The sequence below is a fragment of the Emydura macquarii genome, unplaced genomic scaffold (genome assembly GCF_026122565.2).
Source record: "Emydura macquarii macquarii isolate MOO-44397 ecotype Brisbane River unplaced genomic scaffold, CSIRO-AGI_Emac_v2 contig_3113, whole genome shotgun sequence".
In the NCBI taxonomy this organism is placed as follows: Eukaryota; Metazoa; Chordata; order Testudines; family Chelidae; genus Emydura; species Emydura macquarii.
Window position 1 is genome coordinate 6,443,718 of NW_027133250.1, and position 13,064 is coordinate 6,456,781.

Sequence of the window (13,064 nt, forward strand, 5' to 3'; positions counted from 1 at the left end):
TCTCATCTGATCCCATGGACTTGTGGGCCTGGAAATTCCTCCCCTTTCTGAAGGAGGGAAGTGGTGACCAGAGCCGGGCAGGAATTGTCCAGCATCATTGCAAATAGCTTCCACAGTGACACACCTTAAGGGGGAGAAAACCCAACCCACCAGTGCAGGATTCATTCTGAGAAGGGATGCTTCTTCCCCAAGAGTTTTCCATGGGGAGGGGAAGAGAGCCACTGTCCCCTAGCCCCGCCCCCTGCTCTAGCTCCTCCCTTCTGGCCCCGCCCACTGTGGTAGGAAGTTAAGTTGCTGGCTAGTTAGTTAGTTGCAGCACGCGGAGGCTGGACAAGGGGCCGCCGCCTGATCTCACCTGCGCGCAGCGTCTCTTGGCTTTGCCCAGCTGGTTTTGTTTGTTGTTGCTGCAACCATGCCGGGCAAAACCGTGCTCCCCAGCCGGGAGGAAGCCCTGCCAGGCAGATCGCAGAGCCTCACGGTGTCAGGTACTTACCACGTGGGCTGCTGGGGGGGGGGGGCTGGTGTAAGTTTGGGGGCCAGCTGCATGTGAAGGAGGGTGGGGAAGGAAATTCTCCACCTCCCCCAGTCTTGCAAGACTGGGCCCTTTGGGGTGTAATAAGGGGGTGCAGGCTGTGACCCAGCAAGGGACGTGATCTCCGAGAGGGAGGCCGGAGTGGATGGATGGGGAGTGTAAAGTCCAAGGCAGGGCTGGTTGGAGTCACTACGCTACGTGCTAAAGGCCTTGTCGTCTCAAGTTCAGATTCTGGAGCTGGAAAGTGGGTCTTGGGGAGCAGAGGTTTCCCTCCAGTCCCCTCCTTTCCCCCCACCCCCTCTGATTCAGTCAGCCCAGTCCTGGGTGGAGGGAGGTGGGGGTGCTTGTGATCTTGTTTTAAAGAGACACTGCCCTTCCCCAGCAAGCCCTCTTTCCCCCCAACACACACACACACACACACACTCTCTCTCTCTCTCTCTCTCCCATTTATTGCAGGGCTGTGGTGCTCGTGTGCACACATTTATGTTTACAGGCAGCTCCAGATTTCCCCTTTGTCTTTGGGGAGCAGGTGAGAGGAGAATATGAGGTGTAACTTTGTGCAACCTGTTTAATCTTTGGAAGCAAACGTATAACAAGTGCACTGAGTTTCAGAGCCTCAGCTGATGGGCCAGATAATGTTTGCCGGGGCCCGGGGAGACATCACTGCTCTTCTGCTAAGAGGTGGGGTTTCAGAGCCCCCTCCACTGCCCAAGGTGTGGGCCAGGATCTTAGCAACACGTCTCATGTTCTCTGGTTAAAAGGTGACTTGAAAATAACTAGGGCCCAGATTGTGCAATTGGGTCTCTGAACCCAGGCACATCCCACGGGCTTCTCAGGCTCTGCCCGCACGGGTCGGATTGGAGACCCAGCCCTGTGCGCTCTGTCGCAGAGGTCTCGTTACTGTTTAGGGATAGCCCTGAATGGTGAAAGCCAAACCACACCATTTAATCCTGCAGCAGTGAGTCTCAGAGCCTGACTCTGCTGACCCGGGCTCCTGCTGCCAGGTGAAAACTAATAGCGTAGACGTCCGGGCTCAGGCTGGAAACCCGGTGAAGGAGGAGACGGTCTTAGAGCCGAGGCTCCAGGAGCCTGAACCTCGACGCTGCAATTCTTAGCTCTGAGACTAATGCTGCAATCAGTTGACCCGGGCTCTGAGACTCGCAGCCATGTTTTGGAGTTTGTTTTTTTGCTGCATAGATGCACCCCAGGTAGCACTCCCTTTTTTATTATCATTATTTATTACTGGGACCACGAGAGTGCCTAGGAGCACCGGGCATGGACCAGGATGCCGCTGTTAGCCAATACATATAGGTAGGCGTAGTATACACCACATTAATAGGTATTATGCACATGGTATTAATATGAGAGATATATATACGTAGGTGTTGGGAAATTGGGTTGACTGAATGTTGTATGCTTTTCCCACAGTCCTGCTCTCACCCATGCCCCGTATCTCACAACACTTTGCAAAGCTGAAGTCAGCTTTGGCATTGGAAAATAGGAAACCTGTCAAAAGACGAGATGCATGAATGGTGTGTCCTTGCACCGGCTGGGAAGTACCTCTACACCCAGCTGGTTTGGAATGGGGGTAAATGAGAGAGAAGGAAATGTTACGAACTGGTGGGTTGGATCTTAGGTGAAGTATAAGGTGCTTTTAGCTTGTAAACAACCCTACTGTAAATAAAAGTAATTCTGAGGGTGTATCTTCGAAGCACATCTCCTGTGTGAGGTGAACATACTGCGAGATCGGAATTGCTTCCTGAGAGGCAGGGTATACACATCTCCTTTTTGTACTGCACTGTTTTGTCTTCAGGCAATACATTGGCTAAGCTTGGTTATTTGGTCTCTTGAACATTTTTATTAGCGAACCACGAGTGCAGTCAATCAATCCGCTACATCAGTAGTGTTGTACAAAGAGACAGTCCCTGCCCCAATGAGCTTGCAGTTGAGCGTGTACTCCCAGATGGGGGAGTCTCTCCTGCAGGAGTGTTGTGCTTTAATTATCACTGTTCCTGTTGTGACCTAACTCTGGGTCTGCTGTGTGTCAGCTCAGACAATCCAGCCCCTTCTCTCCTCCAATGCCCCCACCCCTGCTCTTTTCCTGACAATGTATAAAGAAGGCCTGCAACGGAGATTTTGTTCTGTTTTTTGTGGTGGTGTTGTTTTTGTTTTTTTAATCACTAAAAATTCAGGTGTTGCCTACTCCACAAACACTCTATGGATGACTTGCATGAGGCACAAGATCTCCAGAGAGGGGATGCGAGTTGTTTGTTTAGAGTCTTGTGACAATATTGTGTTTAACTCAAACATCATGTGAGTCTTCCTGATATTTCTAGGCTAGAAACTAAGCAAGCAGGCAGGAAAGAAAAAACTTTTTTTTTTTTTTTTTTTAAAAGAACAACTCGGACTGCTTCCAACATGAAGCGAAACAGGGGCACAAGGCCATATAACTTTCTTTGCAGGGCCCCTTTAAGAAACGCCCCATAGGCCTGGGCACTGTGAGCCACTGGCCAGTAAGACTGCCATGCAACGAACTGTGGGGGGGGAAAGGGTTCCCCGTTACCCCCTTCCTTCATTCACCCCAGTGCCTCCTGACCCAGCTTCTAGGCATTTTTCTCCTGAAGAGCATTGGGAACTCAAATGGATCATATGGCTGAAAGGATCAAGCAGTGGGGCTCTGATTTAGCAGCAAGTGACTGGGGCAGGGAGAGACCTGAAGGTTTGAAACACGCTCTGCTTACATAAAACGAGGCAGTTGCATTTGGTGTGTTCGCGATAGAATCATCTCGCTGACACCTCCCCCGCAAAATCTTCTGGGCAGCCCTGTGATCATGGCAGACACGAACCGGTATTATCTGTTCTTTGTATTCCAGTGGCATCTAGAGGTCCAGCTGAGGTGGGTCCTGTTGTGCTAGGTGCTGTACATAGAAATTAAGAGAGGGGCTCCTTCAAAAGACCGGAGAGAATCCCCAAAGAGACTACAGTGGAAATAGGCAAGACAGACAAAAAGTGGGAGGAAGGAAGGGGTATTAGCTCCACTTACAGACGGGGGAATTCAGTGACTTGCCCACAGTCACACAATGAGACTGGCAGAGCTGGGAATTAAACCTGGCTCTCCTGAGTGCCAGTCCAGTGCCTTCACCACAAGCCCACCTTTCATGTTCATTGGAGGGGACACTCACGAACACTCATTTTCACAGGCTCTCCCCAAAATGCCCAGGCTGGCACGCTGTCCTTGTTCCCGAAATGCCCTTCGCCGTGTGGCTTGGCTGCGGCATCCTTTGCTTCCTGTCCTAAAGTGTCAGGTTGCTGCTGCCATGGGGATGGGGGGGATAGGAGGTGATGCCTGGGCTCTGTTTCTATGCCAGAGCTGTAGGGGAAAGGCACTGTGTGAACTCCTCGTCGCTGGGCAGGAGGGGGAGAGCCATGCAGCCCTGCTGATGCTTTTGGCGACAACGTGAGGGTGATGAGTCTTGTTTGGACCACGTGCCTGGCAGGGAAGATGCTGCCCCCCGCAGCGGCCAGTCTCCGTCTCTCTAGGGGGCAATGTGAGGAAGCGGGCTGGCAGGCAAGGAATCCAGGCCTGGCTGAGTCCCTCGGCTCTGGTTATCCCCACAGCAAAGAGCTCCCTTCCCAGCGCTAGGATCTGCTTGGACCCCGAGCGCCAGAGGCAGAGGCTTTCCCTTTCTCCTCCCCGCATGTCGCCCAGAACAACCCTCCTCTCCAGGGCAGGGCTGTAGCTGGGAGTTTCCCCCGCCACTGTTCCTTTGCCTGCAGCATTGCCCACATCAGAGCTGCCAGGGTCCTGCTCCCAGCACTGGCACCCCGGGAGGCAGCCAGAGATCTAACGAGTCTTAACGAAAGGCCTGATTAGAGACCAAAAGCCCTGCTGTGGCCATAAGAGCCACCTCCCCTTCACCTCCCTGAAGAAAGTCAAATAGCAAAGGCTGATCCCTGTGTGGCATGGGCCAGGGCCCGCGTTCATTGCTCTGCGGCTGGGCCCTCCCCCGGAGCTGATGCTGAGGTGCTCAGTTAGGACCGAGGGTTCTGCGCGGGGAGTGGGTGGCTGCTGGAAACGGGCTGAGACCCACCGAAACTCATTTAATGTATAGCCACCATTGGCTGGTAACCGCCTGGGCTGCTGATGAGCTGGTGATTCGGAGAGGGGCCGTGGCGTCTCCTGAGAGCGGCGGTGCAGGAGGCGAGGGCCAAGGTGGTGCTGCGCCCAGATTCTGCCTGGGCCGGGGGCCAGTGTGACCCTGCTGGAAGTGAGAGAGTCCCTGGGCCACCTCTAACTTCCAGCAGCTTCCCTGGGGGTGGCTCTGCAGCCCGCAGCGCCACTGGCGTGCCCAGAGCCACCCCCCGCCGAGTGCAGGGCCATTTACGCAGCCTTCCATTCCTCCTGTGCTGGGGACGCTCTCCACTGGATCCTGCGTGCAGTGGGCCGGGGCCCCAAGCCATCTGAACAGCTCCACATCCTGTTAGCTGCTCCACCGGGCCCTCCCCCCCACACCCGTTAGCCCCATGGGCAAGTAAGGCCGGGGTCAAGGGCAGAGCAGGGCGGGAGGAGCGAGGACGTGGCCAGAGGTGGTTCTTTGGCCCTATCTACGGTCCCCTCCCTGGCGGTATGGAAGCGGGGGGACGGGGCTGTCCCCCACGTCTGTACCTCCATGAGCCAGGGAGCTCAGGGACCTGCTCTTGCAGTGGCTTGTCGAGGGAGCGGGCCTGGGGGGAAGGAACTGGCAGGAGGCCCCCAGCGCAGCCGAGTCCCAGAGTGTGTCCCCCGCTGGGGCCCGTCCAATGTGCCTGGTGCTGTTAGCTGGCCCCGTGTGCCGAGCATCCATGCGAGAGAGGCTGCCTCCCTTCCTCCCCTCCCCCTCGTGCTCTGGAGGAAAAGGGGGCGGGGTTCGGGACTGCTGAATTCCCAGCTGGTCCTCTCAGGACGAGGGGTCGCCCCCTGTTTGTATTCTGGGTGCAGGCCGGGGGCTGTGCTGCGTAATGAGGCCCTGCTGCCAGTGGGGCTCCCATTGTGCTGATGGGGGGGGGGAGGGAGGTTGGGCTGTGCTCGCCATGGCAACAGATGGTGTTGCTAGGATACAGCAGAGGAATGAAAGGATGAGAGGGAGGCCCAGAAGCTTTCCTCCCCTACCCCCTCGTTGCCTCCTCCCCAGCGCTTCCCAAGGGTCTGTGGAAGAAGATTATTCAGGAGACTTGGCACGCTCAGGTGACGGGCTGCACCCCGCCAGGCCGAGGGGTGGCGGGCGCACGCAGGGGGGCTGGGCCGCAGACCTGGCTGCCTGTGATCCTCTCTCTGGGGTGTGTACGAGAGAGCCCCAAGGGAGCACCCCCCTCCGGTGCCCATGGAGCCCTATCATTGTGGCTTTCTGGGGGAACGGCCCCATGTGGCATGCGGGTCCGGGCGGTGCCTTAAATGGGTGCTCCCTGCGGTGGAGTGCTGGAGCTTGGCAGTGTCCCCGGAGGGTGGGGGATTTCAGGTTTATGCTTCCCAGAGGACATTCCTAAAGCGTCAGGCTGCGGTTCTAAAACCGTGACCCCCCCTCCCCAAAGCGTCAGGACGCGTATCCTAGGCCCTGGATGAGCTCTGCCCCCCTTGGAAAGGACACAGCTTTGATTTCTTTGCTTGCGATGTTGGCGACGCACCCTGGGATTGTGTCTCCGTCCCAGATGTGTGAGCACTTGGCCTCCTACCCCCCTAGGTATTGCAGGAGCGCCTAGAAACGCCAGTCTTGGACACCTGGACCTCATTGTGCAAGGTGCTGTACATTATATATTAGGTGTAGTGCCCAAGCGCCTAGCAGCTCCAGTCATGGACGGAGGCGCCCATTGTACTAGGGCCGTACAAACACAGAACCAAACCACAGTCCCTGCCCCAAGAAGCTTACACTATACGTGTGAGACCAGAGACAGCAGGTGCAGACAGACAGGCAGGGGAGCATAAGGAAACAAACCATTGGGAAATTGTGCCAGGGTCTGGCGTGACTAGGATTTAGAGGGGTGGCAAGCATATTCTAAAACAATAGGTGAAGCCGCATCGACTCTGACGCGCGCAGAGCCGGTCAAGGTGAAGCTTCACGTCGGTGCTGCTACGCTGCACGTTAGGATGCTCGGGAGTTACACGAGCGCTAGTTCAAATGTACTCACTAACGCGTCCCCCCTCAAGCCTGGTCAAGACAGACCTGAGGGCGTGTTGACCTGAGGGATTAGAGGAGGAGGCTGGGTTCCTGGCCTCTCTTCTCAGCTCCGCCACTGCCTTGCGGGGGGGGCCGTTGGCCGTGTTGCTCTATCACTTTCCGTGCCTGAGTTTGCCCAACTGCCAGTGGGGATTCTGAGCTTCCTGCCGCCCTCACTTCTCACCCCACATCTCCTCCCAAGAGATAAGCCAGGCTTTACCTGGCTGGTGTATAAAGCGGTCTTAGGTAGTTGGTGAGCTTATTAATAACATATACATTATCAATGGAGGGGCAGTGTGGCCTGGTGAATAGAGCATTGGATGGGGTCTCAGGAGACCTGGGTTCTGCTCTTGGCTCTGCCACTGGTCTGCAGGGAGACCTTGGGCAAGTCACGGCCCCACTTCTTGGTGCCTCTCAGTTTCCCCATCAGTAAAATGGGGATAATGATACTGGCCTCTTTTGCAAAGTGCTTTGGTGTTAGGCAGATAACGCTCTGCCCTACCTCTGCAGGAGGGGAATGGGCTGGAGGGCACTAGTCTTCTTCTTAAACTCCATTGAGCTGGCTGTGCAAAATCTTCCACCTACAGCCCCAAAGAGGGAACCAACTGGGGTAGCATCTGACCCTTAACTATGCTAAAGAGCCTCGGCCAGGAGCCCCACCCCTGCATGTGTCAAAGCCCCTTCCCACCCAGCTGTGTGTGGATGCAGAAGGACCCACCTGGGCATGCCCAGGCTGGGCAGGGCAGGCAGGGTCAGGTAGGTGTATCATGGAGCTGAGCAGAAGGTCTTGAGTGGCAGTGGGCAAGCCAGGCCTGCCTGCTGTGTGGTCTGTAGTGGGGTATTAAAATGGTTTCCTCCTTTCAGCTGGCAGCAGGGGCTGACACGGGGCAGACAGACTGGTATATGCAGTGATGGTAGATCGTAGCCTGATTTTTGCCCTTGGTCTCTTGCACTACCAGTGGCCGGGGCATGTTGTGGCATCTAGGGTGCTTCCTGGAGTGGGAGGGAATCTACAGAGGGGTGGGCAAACCACGCCCGGCCCGTCTGAGCTTTTCATCAGGCCCTGCAGCTCAATGGGTGGTCTGCGGAAAAGTTGTGGAACAAGCTGTGCGGCGCGGCGGTGGCCAGTCCCCCCTCCCAGCCCCACATTTTCCCCCCCCCTCCCCACCCTTCTCCCACCACGTGGGCCCAGCAGTGCCCTGGCCGGAGCTGCTCCTGACCCCAAGCAATGCCGCATGGCGGCCGCTCCCCCGCCGCACAACCCTGTCCGTTCCCCCCACCCATCCCTGTGTATGGCCCGCCATACAATTTCTATACGCAGATGTGGCCCTCAGGCCAAAAGGTTTGCCCACCTCTGCCCTGGCCAATGACAAGAGAGCAGCAGCGTTGGGGCTGGACTAGTGTCAGCCTGGCTCAGTCTTAGAGAGAGTCATTGCCAGTGTCTCCAGTCCCCTGTGACCCGGTCCCCACACCCTCTTCTCTCTCCATGTGCTCTTCCTACTCTCCCCCTTTCCTTCAATCAGAAGGGAGGGGGAAATGGCTCCTCCCCGTGCCCCCCCATGCAAAACCCGGCTGATCCCCCTACCTCTGTGGTCAGGGTTGGGCATCCCACGGAGAGTCAGATTAACTCTAGTGTGTATGGCCAGGGCCCGCCGTAATGGAGCCTTGATTTTTTTCCTGCTGGGGCTACTGTCATATAACCAGTACAGATGAGATTTGGGAAAGGCTCAGCTTAAGCAGGGGTGCAACTGGTCTGTGCTTCCCAGCGCAAGGTGCCGGCTAAGCTCTGGAGTCTCCTAGTTTATGCTTCAGGCTGGGAACTGCTGGCCTGAGTGGGGAATGGGGCAGGAGGAAAGCACGGCTGCCTCAGCCCTAGGCAGTGGGCCGGGTGTCTCCATGCGGTGGAGGAGGGGAGTTGGGGCGACCCTCTGGTCAGATGGGTTATGGCTGCTTCCGGGGGCTGGAAGTGAGTGGAGGGTGAGGGAGGCAGGATGAGGCAAACAAAGACAGCATCTCCGCCCCCTGCTCCCTGACATGAGGGATGAGACCAGACGGTGGCCCAGAGTCCTTTGCAGCTGGTGTTTCCTTGTGACCTTTTTCCCCACACCTTTCCCCAGTGACTAATGGCCTCTGACTGGTGGGTTCCAAGGCCCATTCAGTGCATCGCAGACTGGGGACTTGTGCATGCTTGGCCATCCGAGTGAATGGGGCTGGAGGTGGGGGCCTTCCATCCCTGGAGACTTCCGTTGCCATGCTCTCCGGATCACCAGGGGAAATGTGGTTGGTGGCCCCCACCCCCTTCCCGGAGGCTGGATCCTACTCCTATGGCGAGGCTGGAGGGGCTTCACATGGGACTCTCTCCAGACCCAGGCAGCTGTAACACAGCCCCTTTGCCTCGCAGATGTTTGCCCATGTCGGAAAACCACAGCTCCCCCATTCCTGCTGCCAGATGCGCTGGGGAATCTCCTCAGCCATGGGAAGGTAGGTGAGTGTGGGTGTGGTGGTGGTGTCTGGCGTCCTAAATGTGAAGCCCTAACCCTGCCATTACTGGCCAGCAGGGGGCAGTGAGGGCATTACCCTTCTGGCTGTCTCTCTCCAAGGCTGAGTTTGCCATGGTCGGTAGCTGCCTCATGTCTTACTTGGGCTCTGGATTGGTTGTCAGCAGATGTCGATTGGTGGAGTCCTGGTGATGCTCTAATAACTGTATCCCTGGCAATGGGGTGGGGGGGGAGTGGATTGCTTTCTCCCCTTCCCCCAACACAGACTCTTTGTCACTGTCGCTCTGTCCCATTACCCAATGCATTTCCAGGAACACAGGAACTGCCAAAATGGATCAGACCCCGGGTTCACCTAGCCCATTGTCCTGTCTCCAATAGTGGCCAGCACCAGATGCTTCAGAAGAAAGTATAAACACCCCACAACAGGCAGGTGTGAGATAATCTGCCCCCCACCCCCACTAAATCTCATCCTAATCCCTAGTAACTGGAGATCAGTTGGAGCCCTGAGTGTGAGGTCTAATGTCCCTTCATCAAATTTTATCCTCCTAAAAAATATCCAGAGCGATCATTATTAGTAATCCACATAAATGTCCATTTCTGCCCCTTTTTGGTCAGTTGGCTTTCCTAGTCTTTATTCCAGCCCGCTGCCAACTCAATCTTGCACTTTAGCAGTTGCAGCATTACCAGCTCCGAGCATTGAAGAAGCATGAGTCAGGCCGCTCCAGAATCATGAGCTAGGCTTTAAAAATCTTGATATTTAAAATCCAATAAATGGTGGAGTTCTCTTTATTTGCCTTCCAGCACTGGAGTGAGTGAGTGTGTGGGTGGGGGTGGGGGGGGTGGGGGTTTCTCCACACCTCTGAGGACTAGAAACATCTTTTTTGGAGAGAGCTGAGAGTCTGACATCATCACAGGACTCCAGAAGCTGGAGGTTTATGAAGAAACACCTAATGTCTTGCAACAGAGTTGTCAACACTGCAACCAAAAGCCACTGAGAGATGGGAAAGTGAAAGGTGCTGGGTAACATGGCTGATAGGTGAAAATGCAGGAAGGCAGGGGTTGAAAGGACACTGCCAAGTACTACAAAGCCAAAGCATAAGCGCTGAACTCACAGGCCCTCGATGAATGCAAAAGCTTTCCTGATTTTTAACTTTTGGGGAAATGGGCTTCTGGACCTGCCTTCTTCTCAGGTGAGTGAAACTAACTAGCAATCAGGGTGAAACTGACCAGGCTACTTCTAAGTTCAGTGAAATACAAGCAAACATCAGAGCTGGAAAAGCAGGCCCTGTTTGGATTTTTTGCTACAATCCTTTGTTAGTTAATAACAGACGATGCTATTAATAAGGGCAGGAAGATAGTAAATGGATAGCGGTACTGATGCTGTCACAAACCGTGTCCCTCCTCAGATGAATCGCAGGTGAGTTGGACTTGGTGCTATTTTTTTCTTCCAAAAAGCTGCTACGTTCCCCTCAGGGTGCGTGTGTGCATCAAATGGGGCCTTTTATTGTTTCTGCCCTTGGCGGGGGCTACCAACACGCAGAGGTGTATGGCCTGGTGCTTAGAGAGGAGCTCGCAATGGGAGCTGCGGGGGGAATGAGGGGTTCGGTGTCTGGGCCCAATCGCTTCCGCCTCTGTCTGCCGTGTGTCTGCAGCCCTCTTCGTGGGAGAAGGGGGAATCTGCGAGCACCAGTTCCAAACTGGGGGCGAGTGGGGCTGCAGCAGGACAAGGCTGCTATGAAGTGAGCTCCGGTGGCAGGCTTTTGTGGAGATCTCGGGCGCCTGCCTTGGTCTCCTTTCATCCAGGAGGGGCGGGCAGCAGCTTGGCTTTTCCTCTCTCCAGTTCCCTTGGGTAGGTCTGAGCCTGTTGTCAGAAGTCACTGAGTGGCCTGCCTAGGAGGTGAAACTTGCATGTCATTTTTCATTCCTTCTCTGTCTCCCTCTTCCACCCCCCCTCCTTTTTTCTTCCTCTCCCTGTCCCATGATGCTCTGCACCTCAGCAGGCTGGTGCCATATAAAATAGTGGGTGCTTTTTCTGCCCGCGGTTGTTCTCATGATGGCAGGGGGGAGACGAGCCTGGCACCGCTCAGATGCGAGATCTCCAGCGCCTGTCAGCCTCTTCCTTGCCTGGTCTTCTGTCGCCTTCTTTCTTCCTGCCCCACCCTCTCCCTTTGCCCCCTTCCCCACATTCGGAAGCTCCTGGAGGCAGTGGGCACAAGGCGGGCATCTCGGAGGGGTCAGACGGGCATCGGCCCGTGCGGAGGGGGGAAGCCCGTCCTCCGAGGTTGGTAAGTTGCTGCCTTTCTCTCTCTACTTTTAAAACCAAACAAAAACTAGTTCCTGTGAATTTTTGATTCTTCCTACTTTGTTGGCTCAGTCCCTGGATCCGCAAACCAGGGGAAACAGCCAGCGAGAGAGGGGGAGGGGGAAGGAGGGGGGTTGGGGGGACAGAGAGACACTAGGATTTGGGATGGCGGTTGGCAAGGAAGGCGTGAGACAGAGGGTGAGAGAGAGAGAGAGCGAGAGAATAAAGCTGGCACAGGCTGGAGGGTTGCCAAGGCTGTTTGGCAGCAATGCCAGGGAAGGCTAGGGTGGCATGGAGCTGATGGTGCGGTGTGTGCGGGTGGGGGTAATGCAGGGGGAGCAGAGGTCGAGGGTAGGAAGGGGGGAGGAGAGGGGGCTCAAAGCCCTGGCTTTTTTGGGAGATGGTACAAACAAATCTCGCCTTCCTACGTATTGTCGGTGGCTGTGTGTGTGGTTTTTTTGTTTTTTCTTCTCGCGGAGCCGGGAGTGGTGTTTGGGGAACGCAGCCCACTCCTGCCCTGATTGAATTGAATCCGGGCCAAGGAAATTATGTAGCCTGCCTGTCCTCCTCAGAAAAGGGGAGAGCATCAGAGCCAGGGAAGGAATCGTCTGGGAGCTGCCAAGCCGGCTGGCTGCGCTGCCAGCGAAACGCCTCGCGGATCCGAGCCCAACTCTGTGCTTTTGTGTCTGTTCCCCTCCCTGGCCCCCAACTCTCTGCAGCCCATTCACATTTGGCTACTAAACCTTCGACGTCTTTAGCAGGTAGCCCAGGGCAGCTAGGAAAATCGGGACCAGACCTCCCCACCTCCGCTGCGTCTATGTATTTTGGAAGCAGAATAAAATGGCTGCAGTCCGGGTATGTGATCGGGGGTGTTGGGGTTCGGGCTGGGGAATGGGGCGTGGGCCTCACTGCTGAGGGGCGGGGTTGCGTGAAGTCAGGTTCTTCCTTAGATTTGGTGGGTGTTCCCCGGTCCCTGATTCGAAGGGGTTGGCGATGGGTGGTGATTACACGCCCTGGCCGTAAGGTCCCTGGACCCGCCCTGGCCCTGGGATGGGCGGGCACGCAGGACTGGGAGCGGCACTGGTGGCACGTGGGGGGGCCGTGGCTAGAACCAGGAAGAATTCTGTCTGCTGGAGCCTGCTAACGTGGGATGAGGACCGTGAATGGCCCTTGTTCCCCTGCCTGGGCAATTGGGGGAATATATAGACACTTGGCCCATCGGGATAGCCTTGGGGGGAGGGGGAGCCAGGGCAGGAATAGGCGCCGCAATTAGCAGGGAAGGAAGAGTCTGATCAGTCCGTCTAGGAGCGGCCGGTGCAGGGGACTTTTCAGGTCAATCGAGAGCTCGACGTTCCCTGCCTGCCTCCCGGTAGGGCCCCCTCCATGCAGAGATGGTCTGAGCCATTCCCCTCTCGCTGCTGAATCCGTCTGGCCGTTCGGGGTCTGGTGGAGGAAGGGGGTGTGATTGGGTTATTCCCTTGGGGCCGGACTGCGTGGCGGCGCTGGCTGTTACTACCCCGCAGCGACACCTCACTGAATGT

General features: G+C 56.1%; 1 protein-coding gene across 3 annotated transcripts in view; it reads left to right on the forward strand.

Moving 5' to 3' along the window:
- Positions 1-318: 318 nt before the first annotated feature.
- The window catches only part of LOC137141733 (mitochondrial peptide methionine sulfoxide reductase-like), a 45,706-nt gene continuing 32,960 nt past the window's right edge, over positions 319-13,064 (forward strand). For 2 of the 3 annotated variants that reach the window (XM_067530792.1, XM_067530795.1), the window contains exon 1: positions 319-485. In XM_067530792.1, the coding sequence (XP_067386893.1) occupies positions 413-485 (73 nt within the window). In that variant the 5' untranslated portion in view covers positions 319-412. Of the gene's footprint in view, positions 486-9,124; positions 9,205-13,064 lie in introns of all 3 variants that reach the window. The other variant, XM_067530793.1, reaches the window with a different exon arrangement.